A 24425-nucleotide genomic window follows, 5' to 3' on the forward strand; every position below is an offset into this window, starting at 1 on the left:
CAAAACAACACATTCCAAGGCAAAGAAGATTCATGTCAAATCTTCAGTGATGGTCAAATCCGTTTATTATCTTTAAAAAGAACACAACTCTGACAAAAATACCAATTAAACCCTTTCTAAGCTTGTCCAATTCAAACAAATGGAAAATGGGCCAACAGGTGTGCGATGACAATGTTCAAAGTCAGCATCCCCGTTCATCCTTGAGGACATCAGCTCCTCTACAATCTCTCGTATTCTGGAATATTCCGCATATCACAGCCCCCTTCTCTGAATACTCTGGTGAAGACTAAAGGTGCTGCGCCCATGTTAGTGTTATTCCGGGCCAGTTGGTGGCCACAGTGTTTCTGCCAAGAGAGGCCTGACGTAGCAAGTTTGTTGGGAGGGGGAGCTCATTTGACCATATCAAAGTGAAATGTGTCCTCTCATGCCGTCTCTACTGTGCTGTGAAAGGTCAAATTGAGCGTTTTCAACCAGAAGAGAGCCTGAAGGGAGAGAGAGAGTTTGAGAGTGACAGAACGAGAGAGAGAGAGAGAGACAGGAGAAGAGAGGAGGAGCTCCAGTGAAGCGTAGACCCCCCGTGTCGGCATGGTGAACCCGAGGAGGGGAGGGGGGCGGTCGCCTCGCTGCGCCCGCTTCACAGCGCCCCCGTGAGGTCGCTAACCGCCTCTGCGGCCACCAGCTCCCTCAGGAAAAGCTTCTCGGCGCCGACGTCGTGGACCACCTGGCAGTAACACAGCCACACATCCGTTCGTAACGGCTTCAAGCTGTTTAACGTCGACATCACAGTGCCCGTCTGACGGAGAATGCCGTCGGTTTCGTTCGAATGTGGCCGTCCATGTGCATTGCGTATTTGATGCCGTACGTGTGTGCGTTTGCTCGCGTGTGCATGTGCGCGTGCAGATGTGTGTGTGTGTGTGTGGTAACCTGGGCCTTGATGGCATCCATGCGTAGCGACTCGTAGTAATGCAGTCGGGCTCCAGGCTGCTGCAGGTCGTAGCCGAAGCCGGCCAGGCTGACCTGGTCGCACAGCTGCAGGGCCATCACCACGGCGCTGGCCCCCAGCGTGGGTACCATCTGGAGGGGGCCGGGGGGACACAGAGGCAGCATGAAAGGGGGAAACAGACATTTGAGTGAGGAAGAGAGTGTGGTGGTGGAGAGAGAAAGAGTGAGTGATAAGATGGAGGACAGTGAGAGAGGTAAGGAGAGTTTTCAGAGTGTATATACATGTATATGTAATAATACTGTATATATACATATAATGTCTATGACATCAGTATTTATTCACATGAAGGTCTACTGTATGAAATCAGCAGTAATACTTTATATATTCATAGTTTTCACGACTGAACGTCTGACAATTTGCATTCGTATGAGCATAAATGTTAATGAAAAAGAGTTCAGATTCTCTGACCATCTATGACGTAAGTATTCATATGTAAATGAACATTTATAGCATAGTAACTATTCAAATTCCATGGGCGTTTATGACATCCTCAGTATTCATATTTGATGAACATTTATGACATCATAAGGATTCAAATTTCATAAACGTCTTTGACATCTTCAGTATTCATGAATGTGAACGTCTATGACTTCATCAGAATTCATATTTGATGAGCGCCTATCATGAGTGTTGTCATTCTCTGGCTGACCGTTCTCTGCTGCTGGGTGTAGCTCTGGAGCGCCAGCCCCGTCCTGTGCAGGATCTCCGGGTTGAGGATCTGGAAGTTTCCCGGGCCCAGAGGAATGTCCTCCACCACCTCTCTCCAGAACCACAGCTTGGACCAGAAGCTCTGTAGACCCGGAAACAGGAAGCAGAACAAGAACCATGTCATGCTGGGCCTCAGAACGGCTTCATTTGGGTGGCACTTTTTTTACATTTACATTTCGTCATTTAGCAGACGCTCTTATCCAGAGCGACTCACAGTAAGTACAGGGACATTCCCCCCAGGCAAGTAGGGTGAAGTGCCTTGCCCAAGGACACAACATCATTTGGCACGGTCGGTAATCGAAATGGCAACATTCAGATTAATAGCCCGACTCCCTAACCGCTCAGCCATCTGACCCCCACATCTGTTTCAAATGAATGGGTTGTTATGAAGCTCTGTGAAAGCTGGGTAATGACCATTCATTTGAATCGGGTGTGCTTTAGCAGGGAAACATCTAAAACATGCAAGACAGCGGCCCTCGAGGACCAGGATTGGAGAACCCTGCTATCAAAACTTCTTCTTGCTGTGCCAGTTGGTGTTAAAACACCACCATACCCACCAGAGGCTGTTTGGTGATGATGGAGGTGAGCCAGTCCAGATCCAGGCTTTTGAAGACCACCAGGACCACCAGGGGGGTGTGTAGGTATTCTCTGGGGGAACGAGGGGCTCCCTCTGGATACATGAGGCGGATGGTGGTCCTGGAGCCTGCGTCCCGCTCAAACCCAGACACCGGCGCGTTGTTCATCCTAGAGAGGGGAGCAAGCAGGAATTGGCACCAGAGACTTCTCTAACAAACTGGAAGCTTCTGGAGGTGTGAGCTAAGTCGATTTTTCACATTTAAATCCATACACGTATTTTTGCCATCATTGTTGTTACAAAGGTTACACATCTGTAGATAAAATAAAAACACCCCATCTAAGATCATGGAACTGATCATCCTACACACTATCAACTGCTATGTCCTAACTAACTTCCAGGTAGCTATAGTGTAGCGTCACCTGATGATGATGTCATACTGGTCGATGTGAGAGCCAAGACGGCTGCCATGGAGCACCCCTCCGCTGCCCACCACCACACAGCGCCTGCAGCCCCCCGCACTCCCCCTTCCTGCCAGGGCCGCGGGCAGGCCCGGCTGAGGGATGGAGGCCAGGGCCTGGACCAGGGGCTCCTCGCTGCCCTGCAGCCCCAGCGGAGGGGCATGCTCCCAGGGCACGGGCCTGTGGGCCTGCTGGAGGAAGACGGGGATGTCCTGGAGGCCCGGGGAGTAGGCCAGGGAGCGCAGGCGGCTCACAGACCAGTCTGACTGGCAGGCTCCGGAGAGCAGGGAGGCCGAGCGGTTCAGCAAGGCCTGGAGAGTGTGGGGAGGGGCGGAGGAGGTGGGTGAGGTGGAGGGGGGAGTGGGAATGAGGGAGGAAGGGAGGGGTGGGAGTGCGGGAGGGAGAAAGTATAAACAAGCCGAGAGAGATAATTACAAATACATTTTGCTTTTAGCAGGTACCCTCAAAAGGAATTATAATAGGTGGAAAAAGGCACATGCATAAACGATTGTGTGATAAGCGTGTGTGTGGGTTCAGCACCAGATCTCTTTGCGTCGGGTTGTCCTCTGTTGAGGACAGCCTGGTGGAGGGGATGAGTTCGGGGATGAGGACAGCAGAGTAACATCCCACCAGCAGCACCACACTCAGGGCTAGGTTGTGAGTCCTGGGGGAAACACGGACGTGAACACACGCTGAAACACAAACACACACGTGCACAAAATTGCGCACGTATGCAAGCACACAGACACTAAGGACCCCCACACACCCCGTGGATATCCACCCCGCACACACCTCACCCTTCTTTATTTCACACACAGACAAGCCACCCACACACACACACACATCCCCCACCCACCCACCCACACACACACACAGACAAAGAATATACACACATGACATACACAATCCAGACACACAGTCAACACACACACACACCCACAAGCCACCCACTCACACCCTTCACACACACAGACAGCCCACCAAGGGTAAAAGAGTCAACCCCACATTGGGAGGGACAGCTGTGGGACTTTCTGTGTAAGTGCCTACACACATTGTTTTTATCAAAAGAAAAGCAATTCAAAGTCTGAATGTTTGTAATTGTGTAACACAACAAGGCATTTCTTTCCATCTGATTGTCAAACCAATCGATACTGCTAGCCTGTATAGGTAGCTGTCGGCTAGCTGGTCAAAAGTCCCATTCATACAAGCTGTATGGTATTGCAGTCGGAATTTGCACTAATTCTACAATTCGAAATTCTAGTGAATTTCCCTTAGAAGTCGTTATGTGAGGGATTATGTTAGCCAGAGACTGGATATTTACCATCCATAAATATGTGCCAAAAGCCTGTCTGATTTTGCGCTCCTAACTCACTCATTGACGGTGCACAAGAGGACAACGGTATAAGGAAAACATGACGTGGATTTCAGGAAAAATAGGTAAGGCAAGTCGAATGGATTTGGGAAAGGGACCCGCCGGGATTTGATATTTTCGCTGAGCTGGATAGGAAACCGTACTAGCAGTCACATGGATATTTCCTGCATGATCATACAGTATGATCAAATATTGGGGAGGGCCCTGCCCCCCATAGAATTACGCCTGTGCAACCCCCCCACACACAAACACCACGCACACACACCACACACACACTTACATACAGCCATCACACATGCACATACACACCCTAACAGATAACACCCACCCACCTGCTGAGCAGGAGCTCCCTGGTGTCAGGTTTCCTGGAGTGGTGGTGATGGTTGCCGGGGGAGACCTGGACCGACTCCACCTCCGCTAGCAGGGGGCACCTGTCCTCAGGATCCACCACACTCAGGCGGTTCAGGGTCACCATGGCAACCAGCCCCCAACCCCTGCGGCGCCTCGACTAGTCGCAGTTCCTGCCGCTCCTGCGTTCCTTCCTGTTGGCCCTCGGTGGTCTCCCTCAGCCAGAGTAACTGACCCTGGTCTCGTGTCGGACAGATTCATACACAACAAACTGTAGCCGCGACCAGAAAAAACCTTCTGTTATAACATCTCTGAGAATCCGAAAGCTCTGACAGAGGGTCTGCTCGTTTCAGAGACTCTCACCGTCAACGCGTCAAGTCAGACACACCGAAGCCCACGACGATAATAAACATCAAACTCTGCTTATTATTACCTATGAACAATATGACATTCAAACACACCCGGATCAGATGTAGAGAGCTGGTACCTGGAGTGTTGCAGCCAAGTGAGGGTTGTCAGATGATGTGGGATCTGTGTTCCTTACACAGCGAGGAGAGGGAGAGAGAGAGAGAGACAACACCGAGCCTGCACTTTACCCGTCGGACAAAATGGCCATCAGGCTTCTCTGTTATCACGTGAGAGCTGAGTCTGCCACTGTAGCTCCAGCTGAAGACCTCCGGTCAGTTTTACGTGTTGAGAGGGAGCTTCCTTCTCTGGTAGAGGGGCAGGGTTCCCTGGTCCAAGGTCTGTGTTATGATCTCACTCACTCACACACACGCATACACACAAGCACACACACAACCATGGAAAGAAGTGAACTCTGTCTTCTCCCTTGCCGTCGCACCCGTTAATCAGTGACTTATTCATTCACAGGACACCCTCATAAAGGGAGGCGTGTGTGTGTTTAGATTGAGTTTATCTGAGAACTAAAACACCGATTAAACATTTGTGGAAAAAAAGGTTTATCTTTAAATGACGACACCTATTTAGTGTAAGAGTGTTGATGTATCCCATTCTTTCACAGTGTTCTCAAGGTGTGTTGACAACCCCTGCACGGTGTGTTGTGATAACACTCTGTTTAGCAACATGTCTGTAATATATTTATCCAGAAAGACTTCTGTTTCAGTCCCTCTCACCCAGACTCGATTCAGTTGAGACCCAACCAGCTGGATCACAAGGCTGGTTTATAGGACTGACGGAGCATGCTTAGGCGTGTGTATTAATGTGTGAGTGTTTAGTGTGTAGATGTGTGTGATCTTTCCTTCTAAACCTCCGATCAGCGTCAAGAACTGATTCCTTTCCTCTAACTTGCCTTACTGCAAAACACATATTTCTAACTAACAGTAACATTCAAACAACCATAATTTCAGTTTTCGCTCAACACATACACTAATGTGTGTCAAAGTGTATTCCTCAGAGGAAGGTCTTATGATCTGCTCTGTGATTGGTTGTAGTTGGCAGTTGTTTGAACCAGGAAGGTATTTACAAGGTATCACTTGACACCAATGAAATACTTATAAATAACGTAATCCTTCCAAACAGGGTGTTTATGGGGCCTAAACGCTTGTAAAAAGGCAGGACTGACACTGGGGTCACTATGTAAACTTGCAGACTGCGGAACAAATCCACCTCTTGTGACCTAAGAGAGGTCCTTCTGAGTGTGTGTGTGTATGTGTGTGTGTGCATGCTGTGGTAGAGGTACTGAGATGTGTCACTGTAGCAACCAGTTAAGGCTGCCACGTACACACGTGGGCATGCACACGCACACACACACACACACACACACACACCTGTCTGCAGGGGTTACACAGTGTTACTCCATGAGCCCAGCATTCCAACCAGGAGTATAAGGACAGGAGACCACATCAACAAAGCTGATTATTCCATAGCAGAGCTGCTCAAAGGTCACACACATGCACACAGAACAGCGACTGGATTAGGGAATACGACTGACACACACACACACACACACGCACAGATAAACATACTCCTTTCAACAGACAGACACTTCATCCGAGCTGTCCACCCAGCCGGACTGAGGCAGATGTAACTGTGTTCGTCGCAACCAAAGTGGCACGACTGACTGAAGCGTTTGTTCTCAAACCTTCCTTCCTTAAGCCGGCGTGTGTGTGAGCTGCAGCGATGGAGGGAGAGCTGCCCTGGCCCCTCGACGTGGTCAACCAGAGGATCCAACTGGAGAACGTGAAAGCCGAGGTGAGAAACTGGAACTCTTGTTTTGAGTTGAGCTTCATGGACATGTGAGTAAACAGCGTCCTTGACTGCACACTGGTATCTGCTATAACTCAGCTGACCACAGGATAAAATACTGCCTTGACATACTTTAATGCCAATAGAACTTGTGTTTACAATAAAGTTACTCCTCACCTTGACCCTAAGCACGTTGGAAATCACTGTCATTTAGCAAATATATTTAAACCACTCCTTCATTATTTTGGTATCTGTAACGTGCACTGCATAATTTGCGGCTCTATGACCAAATCTTTTTTACTACAATGAGAATAGAATGAAAATTATTATATCAATTATCTAAATACATGCATTCAATCATATTTTTTTAGACAGAAAGAGTGTGCTCATGCATCAGATATGGGTTCAACCTGGGGACAGAAGTCAGTTTGTCACCGCGACAACCAACATGACTTCTTTGCCCTTTCAAAAATGTTGGATCCCTACTGATATCATCCAGAGTCCTACTCCTCACCACAGGGACACACAAGCATGCACACGCACGCACACACACACGCACGCACGCACACACTCACGCACACACTCACGCACAAACCCAGGTACGATCCGCTGTGGAGCTGTGAATGACCTGACAGTACAGAACTGCATATACACTCACCCCACTTCGGAAATAGCTACAGCTAGTTAACTGTGTTTACCATGCTGATCTTATGTAGCAGTCTGGTACACATCCAACTCCTGTGAAACGTTACAGTGGATCTTGCCTCAGTAAAGATTCAAATAAAAAAGTAAACAGTTAGTTTTCTTTTATTCGTTCTTCTCTATTTCATTCAATTTAATCTTAAGAGTTTTCATTAAAGGTTGGCCTTCTGGTGTTAGTTAGCTCAATAAACTTTGTGTTATTTTCCTTGAGCCACATCCAAATGTATTACAATTATATTTAATAGAGAGTTGTACTTCATGATATTTAATAAGATTCTAACAGATGGTGTCATATTGTCGCTGTAGAGAGGTAGTCTACGTTCACCACAAACATCATTCCCAGCTGACATGTCTGACATTCACAGATTTAGATTCAAATTAACTCTGGCGTTCTTTCACTGCAGCTATTTTCAGGACTGTGAGTTTCAATTGTCGCAGTTAATCTCACATGAAACACAATTTCAAACACAGACACCAATACTTCTTTGTCCTAGTTATTTTTAAATTCTTATCTCCCAGGGTTATCCAATCTAAAGTAAATTACTGATTCGCTTCAACGTTCAGTATTTAAAGTTTTTTTTTTTAAGTTTCAGTTTTGTTTCTGGTTGTTTGGTTGTTCATATACTTAGTTGTTTACTCAGGTTAGACTGTTGACTGATTTGTTTGTTAGCATCGCAGAGCCCGTGCCCTGAAACTGGGTCATATTACGGAAGATTCATCCAAAGAGGACGAGGGAGAGAAGAATGGCGAACCCACCAATCCGACAGTTAGTGACATTCAGGTAACATTCTTGGAAACAACAAAGGGGAATCTCAAGAATGTGTTTGTTTGCTAAACGTTAGGAAGGAATGATTGTGTCCGTGGTACAGTATGTTATCCGTCATTGCACTGGTAACAGTTGCTGTGATCCGTCTCTTTTAAAAGACCAGTCACAAGGAGCACACTCTGAGCCTCTCCATGCATACGGCACTTTATTGAGAACATTCTCCTTGACGACGACTGTCGCATCAGGAGGGCACCACGTTGCGAATGTCGCTGGCTGTTATCACTGGCATTACCACACACAACACCCCAGTCTCCCCGGGCATGCCAGGCTTTACAGGCACATGGCCCTTTCTCTCCTGATCCCCCCCCCCCTGTTCTCGGCTGTCTCTTTCTCCACATCACCTGCCCCATCCTCTCCTGCCCTCCCCCTCACCCCTGCTGCCCTCCCTCAATCCTTCCCCTTCTCTTGCCCTCCTGTCCTGTCCTGCCTCTCAACCCTCCTACCCCTTCCCCCCTCTCTTCTCCACCCTCGCCGAGCCCTCCTCCCCGTCGCGCCTCTCGCCCCCCTCCCCCGCCCTCCGTCCGTGCCATGTGCATGGCGTTGATACCAGCCCTGGGAAGATAAACACAACAAACTGCAGGAGATAACCGACGTCTCTCGAACCCTTCCTCTGCGCGGCCGCTGCCCTGCCTGGGAGGGGTGTGAAGAACCCCGCTCTGACACAAGTCACACGTCCCTCGACATCTCCCCGATGTGACTGTCAGTCTTCTAGGGTCCCCTTGGCAACGGCTCATTACTGGATGAGCCAATGCCCAATTAAGACACGCAGCGTGTCACGTAGGTCCTCTCTGTTCTAGTGAACCTGTCATTTCCCTAACGAGGATGATGTCGTCGTTGGTGGTTGTGTCTATCAGGTGGAGGCTCGAGTGAGGAAGACCTCCTCTGATCTTCGCAGGGAGATTGTGGATCTGGGAGGCGCTGGAAACATTGCAGAACTCCGTCAGAAGAAGAAGACCAGGAAGAAGGGGTCCTCAACCAGGGTGTCCATGGAAGTGCCTCTGGTAAGAACGGTTCATAACTGATTTATGTGACTTTATCTGTTTAACTTGTCAAATTTATATTTTTGGTTGCAAATATGTGTGTGTGTGTATGTATGTGTGTTTAGCTGGATGTGGTGAATAAAGATGAATTCATGAACGCAGCCATCCAGGGCAAACTCAAGATCGTGGAGAAGTATTTGTCGGATGGTGGAGATCCTAACACATTTGATGAGGTACACATACACAAGGTCAGACCTCCTTGAGCAATATGGGGAAGGTACAGCAAATAAAGAACAGGACTGAGGATTCCTTAGAATGAGATGTTTTGATGTTATTGACATGTATGACTGAGGGTTTGTGACACGCGTGTTGAACTGTGGTCAGCTGCGGAGGACTGCTCTGCACCGTGCGTCCATGGAGGGCCACATCACGGTGATCCAGAAGCTTCTGGAGAACGGAGCGGACATCTCCCTGAAGGACAGGGTGAGAGACCCCTCTGAGGGGTTCAGGATAGAATGTTTTACAGCTTACCGTTTTATTCAAATGCTTACACACATTTGTTTTACCTGTCCTCTTTTTTTCACAACTTAACACACAAATCCAACATCTGCACACACAGAATGCAAAATGCCTCGCTTCTCTTGCAAAATGAAGCACTGCTCAAAATATCACAAAAACATATCAAGGCAACACATTTGTCTCATGTTGCAAACACTTTTGCCATTATATTATATTTTTGGATATATCATATACACGCAGTTATTCAAACCCTAAAGCTCTTCTTTCATTAGCTCCTTTGTACATGTATGCACAAGATTGAAAGTAAATGGCAGAGATGATGAAAAATTCAGGGTAAACACAAAAACAAGATTGAAACCAAAAAATGTTTTTGCGATAAGCATTTGTGGTTGTGAATACAGTATTACACAGTACAAAAGAGAGAGTGTAGTAGGACAGACACCAAACCTATAGAAATTTGGAAAAAGGTGATTACGGAATGGTGTGTGTGTGTGTGTGAACTGTACAATACAGTAATATATACTATTTTCTACAATATTGTCAGAATGTTTTCTTACAGTCACTGTGCTGTTGCACAGTATGATACAGCAATCCACCAGACTAGGACCAATCATGCAGAGCATTGCAGTCAATGGATGCATGGGTGCTAAAATGTATGTTTGTGTTTAGTATACCGTGTGTTGTGCTGAAACAGCTATTATGTGTACATTAGAACATGTGTATATTACAGTATATTGTACATACATGTTAACTTTTCAACAGTAAAGGTTCAAATTATACCCACCACTGTAAATCAACGCAAATTAGGCTATTTATAGGCCTATTCTAAAGCCATGATTGGTTGGTGTTGAGTAAAGCAATGAGTGTTTGCACATGTGAGGAGTTAGTGTAAGGCACTGATGAAATTGTGTGTCATTTTGATTGGTTGTGTTTTAAAAAGGATATCAAGAAGCTTCCTGTTAGAATTTTGTGTATTACGTGGAGAATTGTGTGTTATGTTTTGAAAAAAGTGTTTATGAAATTGAAAACTGAGTCAAAGGCCAAAAATGTGGGTATGGTTTTGCAGATTTTAGGTGTGGTTCTGGTGTTTGAGTGTCAGGTTTCAGAAATTGTGTGAAAAATAAGGAATTTGTGTGTAAACATTTGAAAAAAACTGTAACAGTTTAGCAGTTTTTTTATTTTTATAGATTTTATATATATATGATTACTGTTTATATTTTCATGTATCTATAAATACTCAACTAACTATTATCAAAAAATTATTAGTCAGTCCTCCTTGGTGCTCAGTTGAACAAACCAAATAGCAGTATTGATGTTTGAACATGTTCTTATAATGACACAAATATAGTATAACTGATAAAGTTACCTCATACATATGCAAAACATGTACAATGTATAGATATTTTTGTATCGTATATCCTAACCGGATCTCCATGTGTTCTTCCGGACCAGTTGTATGTGCTGTGTGACCGGTACTCTGTGTGTCTCCAGCTGGACTCCAGAGCAGTCCACTGGGCCAGCAGAGGAGGAAGGCTGGGCGTGCTCAAAGTCCTCCACAGTCATGGAGCAGATCTCAATGTCAGGGATAAGGTGAGGAGCCGTGTGGAGGTGTGCGTTTGTGGGGGATGGTGCACAAGAAGGTGAGGGGTCAGTGCATGTGTGTATGTGTTGCAGTGGTACACCTCTACCTGTCAACTGTCCTGTCAGATTTTGTGTGTGTATTCATGTAGAATAAATGTGTGTGTGTGTGTGTGTGTGAGTGCGTTCATTTTCGTACTAGGGGCTGTTCATGTAGCATGTGAAAGAATGACATTCACATACATACATTTGGGTGTGTGTGAATGCATGTGTGAATGTGTGTGCGTGTGTGTGTGCGTGTGTGTGAGAGTGTGTGTGTGTGTGTGTGTGTGTGAGAGAGTGTGTGTGTGTGTGTGTGTGTGAGAATGTGTTTGTGCGTGTGCAGGCCATGAGCTCGCCCCTGCATGTGGCCACCAGGACCGGCCATGCTGATGTCGTGGATTTCTTGATCTCCAACGGCGCCAAGATCAACGCCAAGGACAGGGTAGGTCAGAGCGCTGCAGGCGTACGGACTGGAGCTGTACAGGTGTTCCACAAACACTCAGCTCACCAAACAAAACAGCAGTAGTGGTGCTCTATAAACCCTCAGCTAACTATAAGCAAATCGTCAATACGGTTAGTGTTCCCAAACTCGTCAACTCATTATAAACAATATAGCAGATTAAGAATAATCACTGGGCAGAGCTTAGTCGTTGAGGATTTGACTGCAGAGCCACAGGTCACCGGTTCAGATCCTGCCCATGTAGTATCTGCTAAACTAATATACATTATTCATGTCTAATGTATAATCCATTACACAGTACACATTACATTACGCAACTTAACAGTTTATTTGTGACTTTGCAACCCTATTTAACCTTCTGGTGTGAAGTTAACTATTGGTTTGTAAACACTGTGAGTGAGAGAGGCCTACCGACAGGGGTTTCTCCACCTGAAGGACAGCAGCTCCAACACTTAGTTACGTGGTGTCATGGAGTCACACCTCTGAGCATGTGTCGTCGTTTTTCAGGCCCTGTGAGAAAACAAAGCAAGCTTTTTCCAGTTCACGAGTCCAGTCCAGTTGAATGTTTTGCCTGCTCTGGTTGAAGAGGATGCCGTTCTGTTTTCCAGGAGGGCGACACGGCCCTGCACGATGCTGTGCGTCTCAACAGGTACAAGATCGTCCACCTGCTCATAGCGGCAGGAGCAGACACCAAGATCCAAAACTATGTGAGTCCCACACAAGCTCTCCTGCCCCCAGACCAGACCGACGATCCTAACCACAACACAATCCACAAACGTCGATCTATGGTTGGATTGAAACGGCGCTTACCATCTCGACGCACGCACTAACCAAAACGTGGACTCGCGCCGACATTTTGCTGACTTGGTTAGCTAAATCAGCGGCATTCACTTTGAGATGACATTGTTTGAGCGAGGCTGTGTGTGCGTGTGTTAATGTGATGGTTGTGTGTCCAGGCTGGCCTCATTGCTGTGGAGCAGGTGAAACAGTGGCAGTTTGACACTAAGGAAACCCTGGAGAAGTTGGAGCAGCTTAGACTGGTGGGCCTGATACCCTCCTAACCATACACACACACCGTGCCCCTGGAAGAAGAGAGGGAAGTGTGTCTGTGTGGGCCTGTGTGTGTATGTGTAACTCAGATCCAGCATGACCTTACTGTCCCCATAGAAACGAAATACAATGTGTACCTCATAACCTCCTATACCACTGTTTTGGGGACGCACTGTATCTATCCCAGTGGCATGTTTTCAGCCCTACATATATCTACACGCCCAGACGACAGCGAGTCCAATAAAGAGCTACAGAATCCTGACTCTGTCCTCTCTCCCTTACCCTCTCCAAGTGTGCACTCTCTCCCTATTCTACCCAGTGGATAAGTGTTCATTCTCGTCTACCCTCTCTTTTTCCTCTCTCCATTTCCCTCTCTTCAGTTCTCTCTCTCTCTCTCCATTTCCCTCTCTTCAGTTCTCTCTCTCTCTCTCTCTCTCTCTCTCTCTCTCTCCATGCCACTCTCTTCAGTTCTCTCTCACTTTCTCTCTCATTTCCCTCAATTCAGTTCTCTCTCTCTCTCCATTTCCTTCTCTGAATCGGTTCCCCTTCACTCTCCCTTTCTGACACTGCCCTCCCTTCTCTTCCCTGACAGTCCAGCACGTCATTAGCAGTTCTTACCGAACCCTCCAACTGGACCACCCCCTCTCCTCTCTCACTCCGTTAAATCACTCACTTATACTTACTGCAAATCACTCACTTAGACTTACTGGGGAAACACTCATTCAGGGCCTAACTGCTGCCTGGCTGCCGTTCACATTTCTGATCCACTAAAGACGTCAGCATATGGTGGGATGGGACCATCAGAGGGATGCTGGTGCTTTCATGCTCTCTAACAAATTCAACATCTTTCTAGGACATGGCAGGCTAATGCCGGGAGATTAGAGGATTCCTCTCCACAGTCAGAGGGCTTCGGTGATCTGGCTTTAGATTCACAAATATCCCCCAATTCCTCAACCCGTACAGATGTCACAGCTTTTAGCCCTTTAAACATAAATTTTGCATTAAAGCACATACACACACTCAGACACACACCAACTACAACAAACAGATTCGCATGTCAAAGAGCTTTATGGACTGAAATGGGACAGTTATGACAGTGAAAACCCAAACAGGAAGGTCTCGTTAAACTCTCAGACAAGCGCACTGAGGCCAGTGCTGGAGGCTTCATTTGTTGTTCCGCATCCAAACGTCTATAAATAGCCTACATAACTGCATGGCTGTACAGAGGATAGCTGTTAAACCCAGAACACACAGTAGCCTAACTGTACTGGGTGGTGTTGAGTAAACACCCTTCCTCGGTGTGGCCCTGGGCAGAGCGGGCCTAGCATGGCTGCTTAGTCCGCGGCTGAAGCCCAGGATCACAGAGAAAATTCTGGAAACATATTTTCCCGATGTCATCAGGGGCCTGAGGGGACACTGATCACTCACTCTCGGGAGGCTGAAAGGAGCGATAATGATACCACAGCTGACCTCCTCACTCACTCACGTGGTGTGTGTGTGCGTGTGTAGGCTACTGTATGTGTGTGTATGTGAGTGTGTATGTGCATGTATATAGTGAATGCAAATGTCTGTGTGTGTCTATGTGTGCACTACAAAAATACATTGAATACACATACCAAAAATATAGATGCATTTTACATTTTTACATGCAAAAGGGGGATATGAAAAAACAAAAGGCACCATTGAAGGTATCATTTTGCATCCAGAGTAAAACCTGTTAAATAACAAAAGGGGGGATGAAAGAGTGACTTGAACAATCTTCTACCCAAACCTGTTCTACCTGTGTATTCAGGGACCTGCTCTCTCATAACACGTTTTGATGTAAAACACTTTGAGCTGCTTCCCTCTACGGTAGCGGGATCCCATCATTTGTCTCATGTTGTATCCTTCCTTGTTCCCTTCCTGTGAGAAAGTGATTTCCTTTCACGTACGTAGAAATTATTATTCTAATACTACAAGCAGGGTTCGAATTACGGGGGGGCTTGGGGGAGTTTGACCCCCGTAATTAAGACTTGGACCCCCCAAAAGAGGTCAAAACAACAAGTCGGGGGGGGGGGGGGGCGATACATTTATACATCGTTCTTACCTTTAATAGTAAATATTACTTTATGCCCTGTAGAAGAAGTTGACCCCCCCCGATCATTATATAATTCACACTCTGACTGTAGGTAGAGACTGTAAGTGAGTCAGGCGGCTGAGTGGTTAGGGAATCGGTTGCCAGTTCGATTCCCGGCCACACAAAATGACATTGTGTCCTTGGGCAAGGCACTTCACCCTACTTGCCTCGGGGGAATGTCCCTGTACTTACTGTAAGTCGCTCTGGAAAAGAGCTTCTGCTAAATGTAAATGTAAGTAATTACATATAACCACCATGTTAAGAACCAAATGATTTCAACCCAAGAAACAAGATTATGCCTCAATTCAATGGGGGACTAACTCAATTTAGTCTATCTTTCTCCCTGTTGCCATGGCATCTATTCCCATGTATGTATTGTGTGAGAGTCTGTAAAGAGTCCTGAAAGTACAGTACTTGAGATGCCAACCAAAGGTTGAATTTTAAATTAAGGTAAAGTAACCAGACCTTGATGGTCCTAAGATATGAACATCTTCTCGTCTGTGTCTGGACAAAGCATTACACACATGAAGGTTATGTGTACTTACAGCTTTATAGGAACATTCTTTTCTTCCAGTCCGTTCTATGATTGGCCATCTAAACGAGTCTTTCACTTAACAGGGACATACAGAATATGAGTTATTTCCTTTGAAAAATTGCTGGGTGTTTTTCCCCGACATTCAAGGACGTGCAACATAATTTACTTAGGATGAGAACTCATTGGGTGGGTGAATAATTTGCGGCACACGAAGTTTTTAAGAAAACTCTCAAACAAAACAGTTGCCATGGCAATGCAGTTTTTTTCTACTCAGTTTGAGGTGAAAGTCCAAAGCAGCGCACCTCGAAGCAGATCGATGATCCACCTTTGGAGACCTCTGTGAAGGAGCGGTATGTTGTGCACGTCGACAACTTTGGAGGAACAAAGATCGCTCGCATTCAAGCTTGCATTCCCCGATTCGTAAACACAAAACCTAGGCCCATATCACGCAAAAAAAAAAAAAAAAAACATTTGTTTACAGCCATCCACCCAGCCACATTTTTCCTGGTTCCATAGCAGAAATATCAACAGCCATATCTATGGCCTGGAATGTATTCAAATAAGGTTTTTCTTTGCCCTTACTTTTGTTGTGAAAATTCAAAGGTCGGGGGGGCCACCCCAGGCCCCCTCATGGCTATGCCCCTGAATCCAACACACGTTGTTCTGTCTGCACTCTATTCATCTCAGTGTGTGTTTGGCCTTGGCTGCAGCTCGGATGACTCCGCCCACTCCTGCCCATGACTTGAATGACAGTCAAAGACAGGTTTGAAAGGCAGGATGTTTATTGTCAACGTTTCTGCATTCAAAGAAAAAAAGAAATGACAGCCCGAGAAAATCCCGAGACAGTCGATGTGTCTTCAGCCCCCGTGTCTAATCCCCGGGGACGCGGCTCTCCTTGGGAATACCTGCTCTATGTGCTGTCTCACACAAAGGAATCACACATCTTACACCGTAATGATGGACAGATGGTGGAGAAAACCCCCCATCAATGCTTATTCTTGGAGAACATCATAGATATCCATCTAGATACACTATATATGTTGTCTGACTGTTTTGGAGCACTTCCTTCACATGAAATCAATCAACAGTCTTTGGTTAAGGCTACACTGAGGCATCTCTCAAAAATCCCACAGTTTCAAAAACCTTTTGGTGAGATAGTACTGAATAGGTTGAACAGAACATTGTACTAAAGCACTTTTAAATAAACCACCTTCAAGTTCTGATTACAGAATAATACAACCATCAAACAAGCTAGTCCAAAACCGAGATACAACACTGAAATCTTTACTTGTTTAAAGTCTAAGAAAATACTTAAAAACCACAGATCCATCCAAACTACAATACATTTAAATTACTTTCCCATTCACCATCTTGCAACCACAAAATGATCCTCGTTTAGTAAATGTTTATATCACGCAAGTACATACAGTACACACACGCACAATTCAAGGAGTCAACTCAACAAATCCCCTTTGTTCTCTGCAAAAGAGTCAAACAGTCAAACATGACAGAATCCCAGAATCATACAGCAGCATATCGCTCTAATGTGGATGCAACTCCAGACATGGTATTGTGCACTGTATTTCTGAGTGGGTGTAGAGGGGGGTTCAGCCACAGTAGGTCTCCGCTCCTGCAGGTACAGTATCTCCTCAGTTTGACAGAAGTCTTCACACAAAGCTACACACCTCTGTATAACTGAAGATGGATCATCCATCCCTCCATCTGTCCTGCTCTACCCCCCCCCCCCTCCCGTCTGTACCTCAGCCTCGGGGCACACCAGGGGGAAGTAGGAGGGCAGATAGAGGGGGATGAGAGGAGGCGGACAGGGAGAGGAGCAGGAGAGGGAAGGATGAAGGAGGTCGAGTTGTATATGACAGGGTGAGGGGAGGGAGGTGAGAGGGGGAGAGGAGTGGGGTGAGGAGGAGAGGAGGAGGAGGGGAAGATTAGAAGGGAGGGAAGGGAGGGAAGGAGGATTTGGAGCCTCGATAAATGAAAAGGATCCTTTCTCGACCATCATCCCACTCATTTAAGGCATATGTGGAAAACTAGGCCCCTCAAATCCTTTTTTCCTCACTGGAGTCTTGCTGGTCTCTCCCTCCTCAACAGTAATGACATTCACCACCTCTACTCCAAAGGAAACTGGTCTGCTGGTCTCACTCTGCTCAGTGAAAACAGTTATGACAAACACCAACCTCTACTCCACAGCAAACTGCTCTGCTGTTCACAGTAGAAAGTAGTTTCATTAACTGAACCTCACTGGCAAAAAAAAAAAAAAACATTCAGGCAAACAAAGAGACTGCTTCTTTCACACAGGCAGCAGCCTGTCAGGAATATGGCAAAGACATGTCACAACAATAGAGACTGTCTGTCACCCGCAGCACAGCACCTTGGAGCTGATAAAGAAGCTGATAATAGAAGGAATATTAGTATAACTTAATATGCTTGATTTCTGTCGTAGCCAGCTCTGTAGCCAGTAGTGGCTGTGCTTTCATAATTCAGAAGTGGTATTCTGCGTTCTGTTGCAGACTGTGTTGTTGAATAAGCCCAACAAAGAGTCATTTTACTGGAAGCTGCTAGAAGCACCAAGGCAGCGAGGAGGGAGGAGTGTGTGTGTGTGATGTGTGTGTACGATAAAAGGTGGTGATGATGAATAACCCTGTTGCCAGTCCCTGAGTGCCCATTGAAGGGAACGATGACTGCTTCCTGGTTTCACTCTACCGGTTGACTTAAATCAAGCGCACCACAAGTGCCCTGCTGAGCCCTGCAGGGTCACAGAGCCAGAGTGCGGGCGGCGGAGGCTGAGGCCTGGGCCTGCTGCACCACCCCTGGGCACTTCTCCCTCTTCTGCAGCTTGTGGTTCTCAAACACACCCTCGTTCCTGGGTGCTCCGTGAGTGCCGTCCGGGAAGGTCAGCAATCCTGGCCACACACACACACACAAACCCAGATGTGCACACAAACACACACGACACGTTATTGAGGGCATGGATAACCACAACAGTGAAATTGCGCTGGCAGATTGATCTCTGACGACGGTGGTGGTGATGATGACTCCACTGACCGTGACCCTCCACGCGGCCGCTGCTGAACTCTCCTTCGTACTTCATCCCGTCGCCGCGACAGTAGACTCCCACGCCGTGGAACTTGCCCTGGGTGAACTCCCCCTCATACCTGCAGGACGTCATATGAGTCGGCTCCAAACCAGCACATTTCAACATCAACTAGAGGAGTACTAGATATGTAATGCATCAAACACACATCTTTCTCACACACACACACACTGAAACACACCTCTCTCTCTCTTTTTCTCCTCACACAAACAAACGGCACCTGGATCCGTCTTGGAAAAGCAGCACCCCCGACCCGTGGAACAGTCCGTTTTCAAACTGGCCTGTGTAGCAGGTTCCATCAGAGAACTTGAGCTGGCCCGTACCATGTCGACGACCTTGTGGGGACCGTGAAGACGTCAATTACAGGATTGATGTTGAAATGCAAGTGTCAATCAGACTCTCCATGCGTCGCTAACAGCTCGTGGCCTAACAGCTGTCAAGGTAGCAGGCCGGTGCAGTGTGGTTGCTTTTGTGCAGTAGCGCAGTACGTTTGACGGTTGAATGTTGATGGGCCCTGGTAAACCAGTGTCCTTCCACAGTGGCTCAGGCCTTAAAAGCCAGTCTGCTCCCACAAGGCTTTCAACAACCCCCCCTCCACCCCCTCGTCAGAGGAAAGGTTTACTGAATTAGGAGCTCCCATCTGCCCACTGCAGGACTTAGGTCTAATCTCACACAGCGAGCTTTTTTAGCCTGGATTTTCCACCTCGGAATCTCACCGATGGGGAGGAGAAATGAGAGGAATGGATGTTCCTGTATATGTGCTCCCTCTGAACCCTGAAGGAGAGATTCGATTCGTCATAGGCTTTTATTTGGTTGGGTGTTCTCTGTGTTCTTGTCACAGGAGTCTTCTTGAACACACAGTACAGGAGACAGTGGGGTGTAGGTGTGTGTATAGTGCAGAGGAAACAGCCTTTAAAGTCACCTCCATCAAATACCTCTGGGGATTACTATTGTGCACCCAAATACTCTCTTCTGAATATTTAAATATCCAAACACCTTAAAACATTCTGCCTGCTATTGGTTTTCTTGACACAGGTTGATTCAGACTCCCTGAAAGAGTCCAAATTAAATGTCTAATTCTGGAACACAGAGAGTGATCCAACGGGTCAATCTGGTTGTGTTGGGTCATGGGTTCCAAAGGGTAGCTAATTGGGATTTGGCTAAATAGTCTTGACTTGTTAATCAATTGTACTACTGTGTGTGCACGCGTATGCCAGTTTGTGTTTGCGTGTGAGTGTTTGCATGATGTGTACTAATATGTGAATGTCAGCAGTATGTATTCTAGTATGTGTATCTGAAGGCGTGTGTGTGTGTGTCTGTAAGCACGTGTGTGGGTGTGTGTGTGTTTGCACATGTTTGTCACTCAAGCTCACACAGCTGCTGAAACCTGAATTGCCTGAATTTGATAAATACATTTAATTTAATAAACTGAAATTTAAATACCAAGCTGTTTTTTCCTGATTATTTTATTTTTCTCGTGGCTCTGGAATTACAAACTAACACCTTTCCTTGCATAAATGCCTATACGTCTTGACACTGTCTGGTATTGCTTCACGTTATTAACTAGTTCGGGATTAGAAGCCAAGGGAAGGGTTTTCTGCCATCTTCCTCTCTGTTCATTCAGCCCAGCTTATCTCTAATGTCTGAGAGCGCTGACACGCACACTAGCCAGTTACTGTGAAGGGTGACAAATGACTGTCTTAAGGTCAAAGCTGTTAGCTATGAGGCTATGACTAGCTAGGATGCTTCCCAACATAGTAACCAGACATCTGATGGACAGTATGTACTGTACCAGGGTTTCATCATCAGTAGCCCAAGTGATGCCAATACAGAGAAGACCCTACGATGTAGGCTTAGGGACAAGCAGGGACATGTCTTTACCAATGTCAAGAGACCATTCAAACGTCCCCACCAATAATGAGTGGCCAAGCAAGGGTAATATTAGCATATAGGGTGATACAACTTTTGTCCCCACCAATGTTCAGACCAAACCTCTGCTGTTGACATCATTGAGTGAAGGATACATGTCAGTCAAGCTCAATGTTAAATGTGAAAGTGTTGGATTGTGACCGCATTGGTGTTGGGAAGTCAAGACTGGAGACTCTTGCCTTCTTTCCACTCCCCGCTGTACTCCTCTCCACTCGCGTAGGTGAAGGTTCCCTTGGTCAGAGTCATGTTGTGGGTCGGCCCTGCTCATGCACGCACGCACACACACACACACGCACGCACGCACGCACGCACGCACACAAAAGCACACACACACATACCACAAAAATGATAAATACATCATTTTCAATAACCTTCCAGAAAATCCTGGGAGAAAGTGGTTTACCCACGGACTCCAGTTACCCACGCCCACACTGGGAAGTAAGAGAATGACGTTCAAGCCATGCAGGTGCAGTCATCTAAGGATGGTGTAGCTTAATACTTAATTTGGGCTAACTCATATATTCTTTGTTCAATTAAAATTCTTATATTCCAAGATTACGCGCTGTTCTGACAAGTGACAATCTCAAACCTGAATTACATTTGTCATTTTTGACTGTTGCCAAAAGTCTCAGTGTTATCATGTCGCCGGCATATCGCTTTTCGGGCTTGCATGCAATAGCACACAGTAACACTATAGTTTTAGGGTAGGCTAACAGCTGAAACAAACCCTTACTACCCAAGCGGCTTGAAGCGTTTACCTGTGTACTATGTTTCTTGTGTCTGGGGCATGGACTCCTTTAGAGTAGCCGGGCAGGTACAGGTATGAGATCTCCCGACAACAGATAGCTACGTTTTCGCTTCCATTTTCACACCTTCTGTGCTGTGTGTTCAGTGCACTAGCATCAGTGCCCCGAGTCCCGACCGTCGAGCCGTTTCATTGCATGGTTGTGGCTGCCGCTCATTTGAACCGGGATCTGATTGGCTTGGTGTATTTCAGCAGACTATGGAGTCAGTGGCAGGAACAGTAGAGGTAAAACAGGTTTATAGATGTACTGTAGTCTGCTGTGTCGGCTAATACATGGTAATAATAAACTATCCGATGCACATGATCAGTTGATCGATTCGGTCATTCTAATGCACGTCGCATGATTATTTTAAATAAACTTCTCCAGTTTTTTCTAATTTACTTTTGCACCATGCAGGTGTGGTGATGGGGAATGGTCCACAAGTTGCGCCATAAAAACCGTATCAAATCACATACCATAATTAACAGTATGAGAGGGGGGGGATCAACGACTGTAGCACAATTTCTATGTAGGTTCCCCGATTACATTTGACGAACTGAGCTGTACTGGGTGCTAAAGCGGCGCGCGCCCGTTGCAATTGTAGCGCGCATCCCCCTCTCCTCTAACGTGCGCGCTCTCGGAAGAGATCGGTAGAAAATGGCGAGTTTGTGCAAGAGGCAGCAATGCACTATCGAGAGGCGCGGCTTTCGGCAGGAACTTGACTCGTGGCGCCACAAACTCATCCACTGTGTAGGTAAGGATGCTCTGTAAAACACGCCGAAACTGTCCGGTAGGTTTTTTAAATGCCGCTCCACCGGTAAATGTGCGTAAAACGGGCTGTTCTAAAATTCTGGCCCCGTCCGTGAGGGGCAACACGGAGCGACTTTTTGTCCTCAACTGTTTCCTCCCTGGAACTGACACGGCTGCGTGTGTGTTGCTGTTAGAAAATGTTCGTGTTTATATTCTTAAATGTTTCATTTGTATGCTTGTTTGTAATGCAGTTGTCGTTTAGGAAACGACGTGGGCTATTTTTTTAAGAGAGTGCCAATCGTATGCACGATTAAAACCTCTCCACCAACAGCGAATTGCCGAGCCGCGCGTTCCCGTGAAATTTTACAGTATTTTGGTTGGGGGAGGGCGATGCTCGTGGTTGTTCAGGGGGGTCAACAAGCTTTGCTCAAACAATCTGTCGGGTGCGCGCATTGCTGCAATGAGGAAGTAGGGCTAGACGCCAGGCTCAGGGGAATGTTCTCGTTTTGTTTAAATTAAATAGCATTAAGTTCCTCTCTTATATCCTACATCGTTGCAGTGGGCAGGTAAGTTGGCCTGCACCCTCTAGGTTATCCTTGTCTGGTGTGGCTGGATAAGTCCAAGAACATGGAATGTGTCCAAGGGTTCTGTTATATTGGAATGGCTTTAACCTTTCTACTTACAATGACTGTATAATCTTGTCTCAGTTGTACCTGTTTCTATTGCACGAGTGTTTGTGTTATTACACTCCATGGATACATTCACCATCATTTTAGCATTAACACAAACTTACTGTAAAGGTGTTTGGTGAACCTTTTGTGTGTGAACTCTGTCAGACAGTCAGTGTTCCTCAACTTTGAACCCACAAATGGAACGTTTCACATTTAAGTTATTTTCATTTAGCAGTTGCTTTTATCCAAGCGACATACAGAAAGTCTAGAGCATATAGTAAGTACTGCAGATCATGTACTGTGAAGCAGATAGGGCTGCTATGTGAACCCGGTTCACTAGCCTGCATAGCCTGGTTCACTAGCCTGCATAGCCTGGTTCACTAGCCTGCATAGCCTGGTTCACTAGCCTGCATAGCCTGGTTCACTAGCCTGCAGTCCAGAGTGATTCTGTTCAGCCACATCAACAAGGCCAGGCTTTTGTTTCGCTTTTTTTTTCGGGTGGACAGATTGTGCTGCACGCTACCGTCAACCACCCTGTTGAATTTGAATTGGACATTTTGTCCTCATCTTTGTGTGTTTTCATGTGTATAGAGAGAGAGAGAGAGAGAGAGAGAGAGAGGAGATCGATTGTCCTGTGGAGAACAGCAGAAACTATTGTGTGTCTGTGTGTCCGTCTATCCTGTATGCTAACTGAGTCCCCCACTCTTAACTCCGTGGGTTCATGGGTCTTCGTGTGCCTTTTTGGACTCGTTTGACATTTTTAAACCAGTTTGGAATGACGTGTGTGTGGAGCAAGGGACTTGTGTCCGCTGTAGGATGGCAACCCTAAACCCTCCTGGTGGCAGCTAGCCTAGTCGTCGGCGAGGCGAAAGCCGTGTTTGAGGTAGCCTGGCCCGCTGCCTGTGTCCGGTCTGTTTGTTGGTGTTTTTAGAAGGGTCCAGCGGGCTTCTCAAAACAGACAGTGTTACTGGTGGCTGGGGGGGAGTGGATAGTAGCCACCATGCGCCTGCCCTTTACATCACCATGCAGCCTGGTGATGGCTCGGTGCTCTAGATAGAAAATTCCCCAAACAACCGTAAGAGGTGTTTCTGTTTGGTTGTCTAGCATATCCACCCTGTGTTCGGCTAGCTCAAAGATGTTCATTTAAAAAGCGCTCCATGGATTTGGCCCTTGGTGTGATTGGACGAGTTCATGTGGATGGAAAGCTTCCAGTGTTGCTGTGAGATCTCTCCCCCTGGCTGCCCACTGTCCCTGGGTGCTAGCCGCCAGCCTCTAGCTAGCCACCAGTCTCTAGCTAGCCACCAGCCTCCAGAGTATACTCATAAGAATGAGTTGCCGGCTTGTGCATGTCAATGAGCTCCTTTGTGCAGCTCGGGGCAGGGTCGGCATTGCTGCATGTGAGCGTCATATGATGGTGAAAACCTGCGCTGCTTTTAAAGCGTGGTAATACCCCCACGTCCAAAACCAGTTCATTGTCTTTGCTTCCCCCCACATACTTTGGCCCGAGAGCAGTGTTTGATGTAATTATTATAATAATCTTATTATTATCTGTTATTACTGTTATTGTTGCGGTGTTTGGGGGCAGCGGTGAGACTGAGTGGCTTCTGATTGGGTGACAGCTACCAGAGGGGGAGGGAGAGCAGAGTCTTACGCTAGGGACAAATCGCCTGCATGATTGCGAAGTGTTGCACGCAACCTA

General features: G+C 46.7%; 4 protein-coding genes across 6 annotated transcripts in view; 2 read left to right on the forward strand and 2 right to left on the reverse strand.

Moving 5' to 3' along the window:
• Positions 1–47: 47 nt before the first annotated feature.
• Positions 48–5093, reverse strand: st3gal7 (ST3 beta-galactoside alpha-2,3-sialyltransferase 7). 2 transcript variants are annotated; one of them, XM_084667136.1, is made up of 8 exons: positions 4954–5093; positions 4451–4707; positions 3287–3410; positions 2708–3057; positions 2269–2455; positions 1653–1793; positions 925–1074; positions 48–721 (listed from the first exon to the last, which is right to left on the reverse strand). In XM_084667136.1, exons 2-8 carry the CDS (start codon positions 4591–4593, stop codon positions 635–637), a joined length of 1182 nt encoding a protein of 393 aa, XP_084523262.1. In that variant the 5' UTR covers positions 4594–4707; positions 4954–5093; the 3' UTR covers positions 48–634. The 2 variants fall into 2 exon arrangements, with proteins under 2 accessions (XP_084523262.1, XP_084523263.1); XM_084667137.1 differs by lacking the exon at positions 4954–5093 and having other exon boundaries at positions 4451–4723.
• A 1353-nt stretch (positions 5094–6446) lies between these two features.
• ankrd2 (ankyrin repeat domain 2 (stretch responsive muscle)) lies at positions 6447–13093 on the forward strand. 2 transcript variants are annotated; one of them, XM_084709998.1, is made up of 9 exons: positions 6447–6680; positions 8047–8157; positions 9057–9203; positions 9308–9415; positions 9567–9665; positions 11193–11291; positions 11665–11763; positions 12390–12488; positions 12738–13093. In XM_084709998.1, the coding sequence occupies exons 1-9, from the start codon at positions 6609–6611 to the stop codon at positions 12840–12842; spliced, it is 939 nt and encodes a 312-aa protein (XP_084566124.1). In that variant the 5' UTR covers positions 6447–6608; the 3' UTR covers positions 12843–13093. The 2 variants fall into 2 exon arrangements, with proteins under 2 accessions (XP_084566124.1, XP_084566125.1); XM_084709999.1 differs by lacking the exon at positions 9567–9665 and having other exon boundaries at positions 6448–6680.
• A 3166-nt stretch (positions 13094–16259) lies between these two features.
• On the reverse strand, positions 16260–21450 carry morn4 (MORN repeat containing 4). The gene is made up of 5 exons (XM_084709812.1): positions 21279–21450; positions 20700–20780; positions 18812–18926; positions 18543–18652; positions 16260–18400 (listed from the first exon to the last, which is right to left on the reverse strand). The coding sequence occupies exons 2-5, from the start codon at positions 20764–20766 to the stop codon at positions 18252–18254; spliced, it is 441 nt and encodes a 146-aa protein (XP_084565938.1). The 5' UTR covers positions 20767–20780; positions 21279–21450; the 3' UTR covers positions 16260–18251.
• Positions 21451–21947: 497 nt separating this feature from the next.
• The window catches only part of LOC146267823 (uncharacterized), a 28052-nt gene continuing 25574 nt past the window's right edge, over positions 21948–24425 (forward strand). The window contains exon 1 of the mRNA XM_084667143.1: positions 21948–22059. Within this exon, the coding sequence (XP_084523269.1) occupies positions 21963–22059 (97 nt within the window). The 5' untranslated portion in view covers positions 21948–21962. The remainder of the gene's footprint in view (positions 22060–24425) is intronic.

The sequence above is a fragment of the Hypomesus nipponensis genome, chromosome 11 (assembly GCF_054491055.1).
Source record: "Hypomesus nipponensis isolate SF chromosome 11, ASM5449105v1, whole genome shotgun sequence".
Lineage (NCBI taxonomy): Eukaryota > Metazoa > Chordata > Actinopteri > Osmeriformes > Osmeridae > Hypomesus > Hypomesus nipponensis.

What these genes read in the sequence shown, in the direction of transcription:
- st3gal7 (XM_084667136.1), bottom strand. Translation starts at nt 4,593, where the DNA reads ATGGTGACCCTGAACCGCCTGAGTGTGGTGGATCCTGAGGACAGGTGC. An exon ending in AGGGAGCTCCTGCTCAGCAG is followed by an intron (nt 3,411 to 4,450) that starts GTGGGTGGGTGT and finishes TGTTTCCCCCAG; the next exon opens with GACTCACAACCTAGCCCTGA. An exon ending in CAGTATGACATCATCATCAG is followed by an intron (nt 2,456 to 2,707) that starts GTGACGCTACAC and finishes TCCCCTCTCTAG; the next exon opens with GATGAACAACGCGCCGGTGT.
- ankrd2 (XM_084709998.1), top strand. Translation starts at nt 6,609, where the DNA reads ATGGAGGGAGAGCTGCCCTGGCCCCTCGACGTGGTCAACCAGAGGATC. An exon ending in CGACAGTTAGTGACATTCAG is followed by an intron (nt 8,158 to 9,056) that starts GTAACATTCTTG and finishes TGTGTCTATCAG; the next exon opens with GTGGAGGCTCGAGTGAGGAA. An exon ending in TGTCCATGGAAGTGCCTCTG is followed by an intron (nt 9,204 to 9,307) that starts GTAAGAACGGTT and finishes ATGTGTGTTTAG; the next exon opens with CTGGATGTGGTGAATAAAGA.
- morn4 (XM_084709812.1), bottom strand. Translation starts at nt 20,766, where the DNA reads ATGACTCTGACCAAGGGAACCTTCACCTACGCGAGTGGAGAGGAGTAC. An exon ending in CAGCGGGGAGTGGAAAGAAG is followed by an intron (nt 18,927 to 20,699) that starts GCAAGAGTCTCC and finishes GGTCCCCACAAG; the next exon opens with GTCGTCGACATGGTACGGGC. An exon ending in CGGCCGCGTGGAGGGTCACG is followed by an intron (nt 18,401 to 18,542) that starts GTCAGTGGAGTC and finishes GTGTGTGGCCAG; the next exon opens with GATTGCTGACCTTCCCGGAC.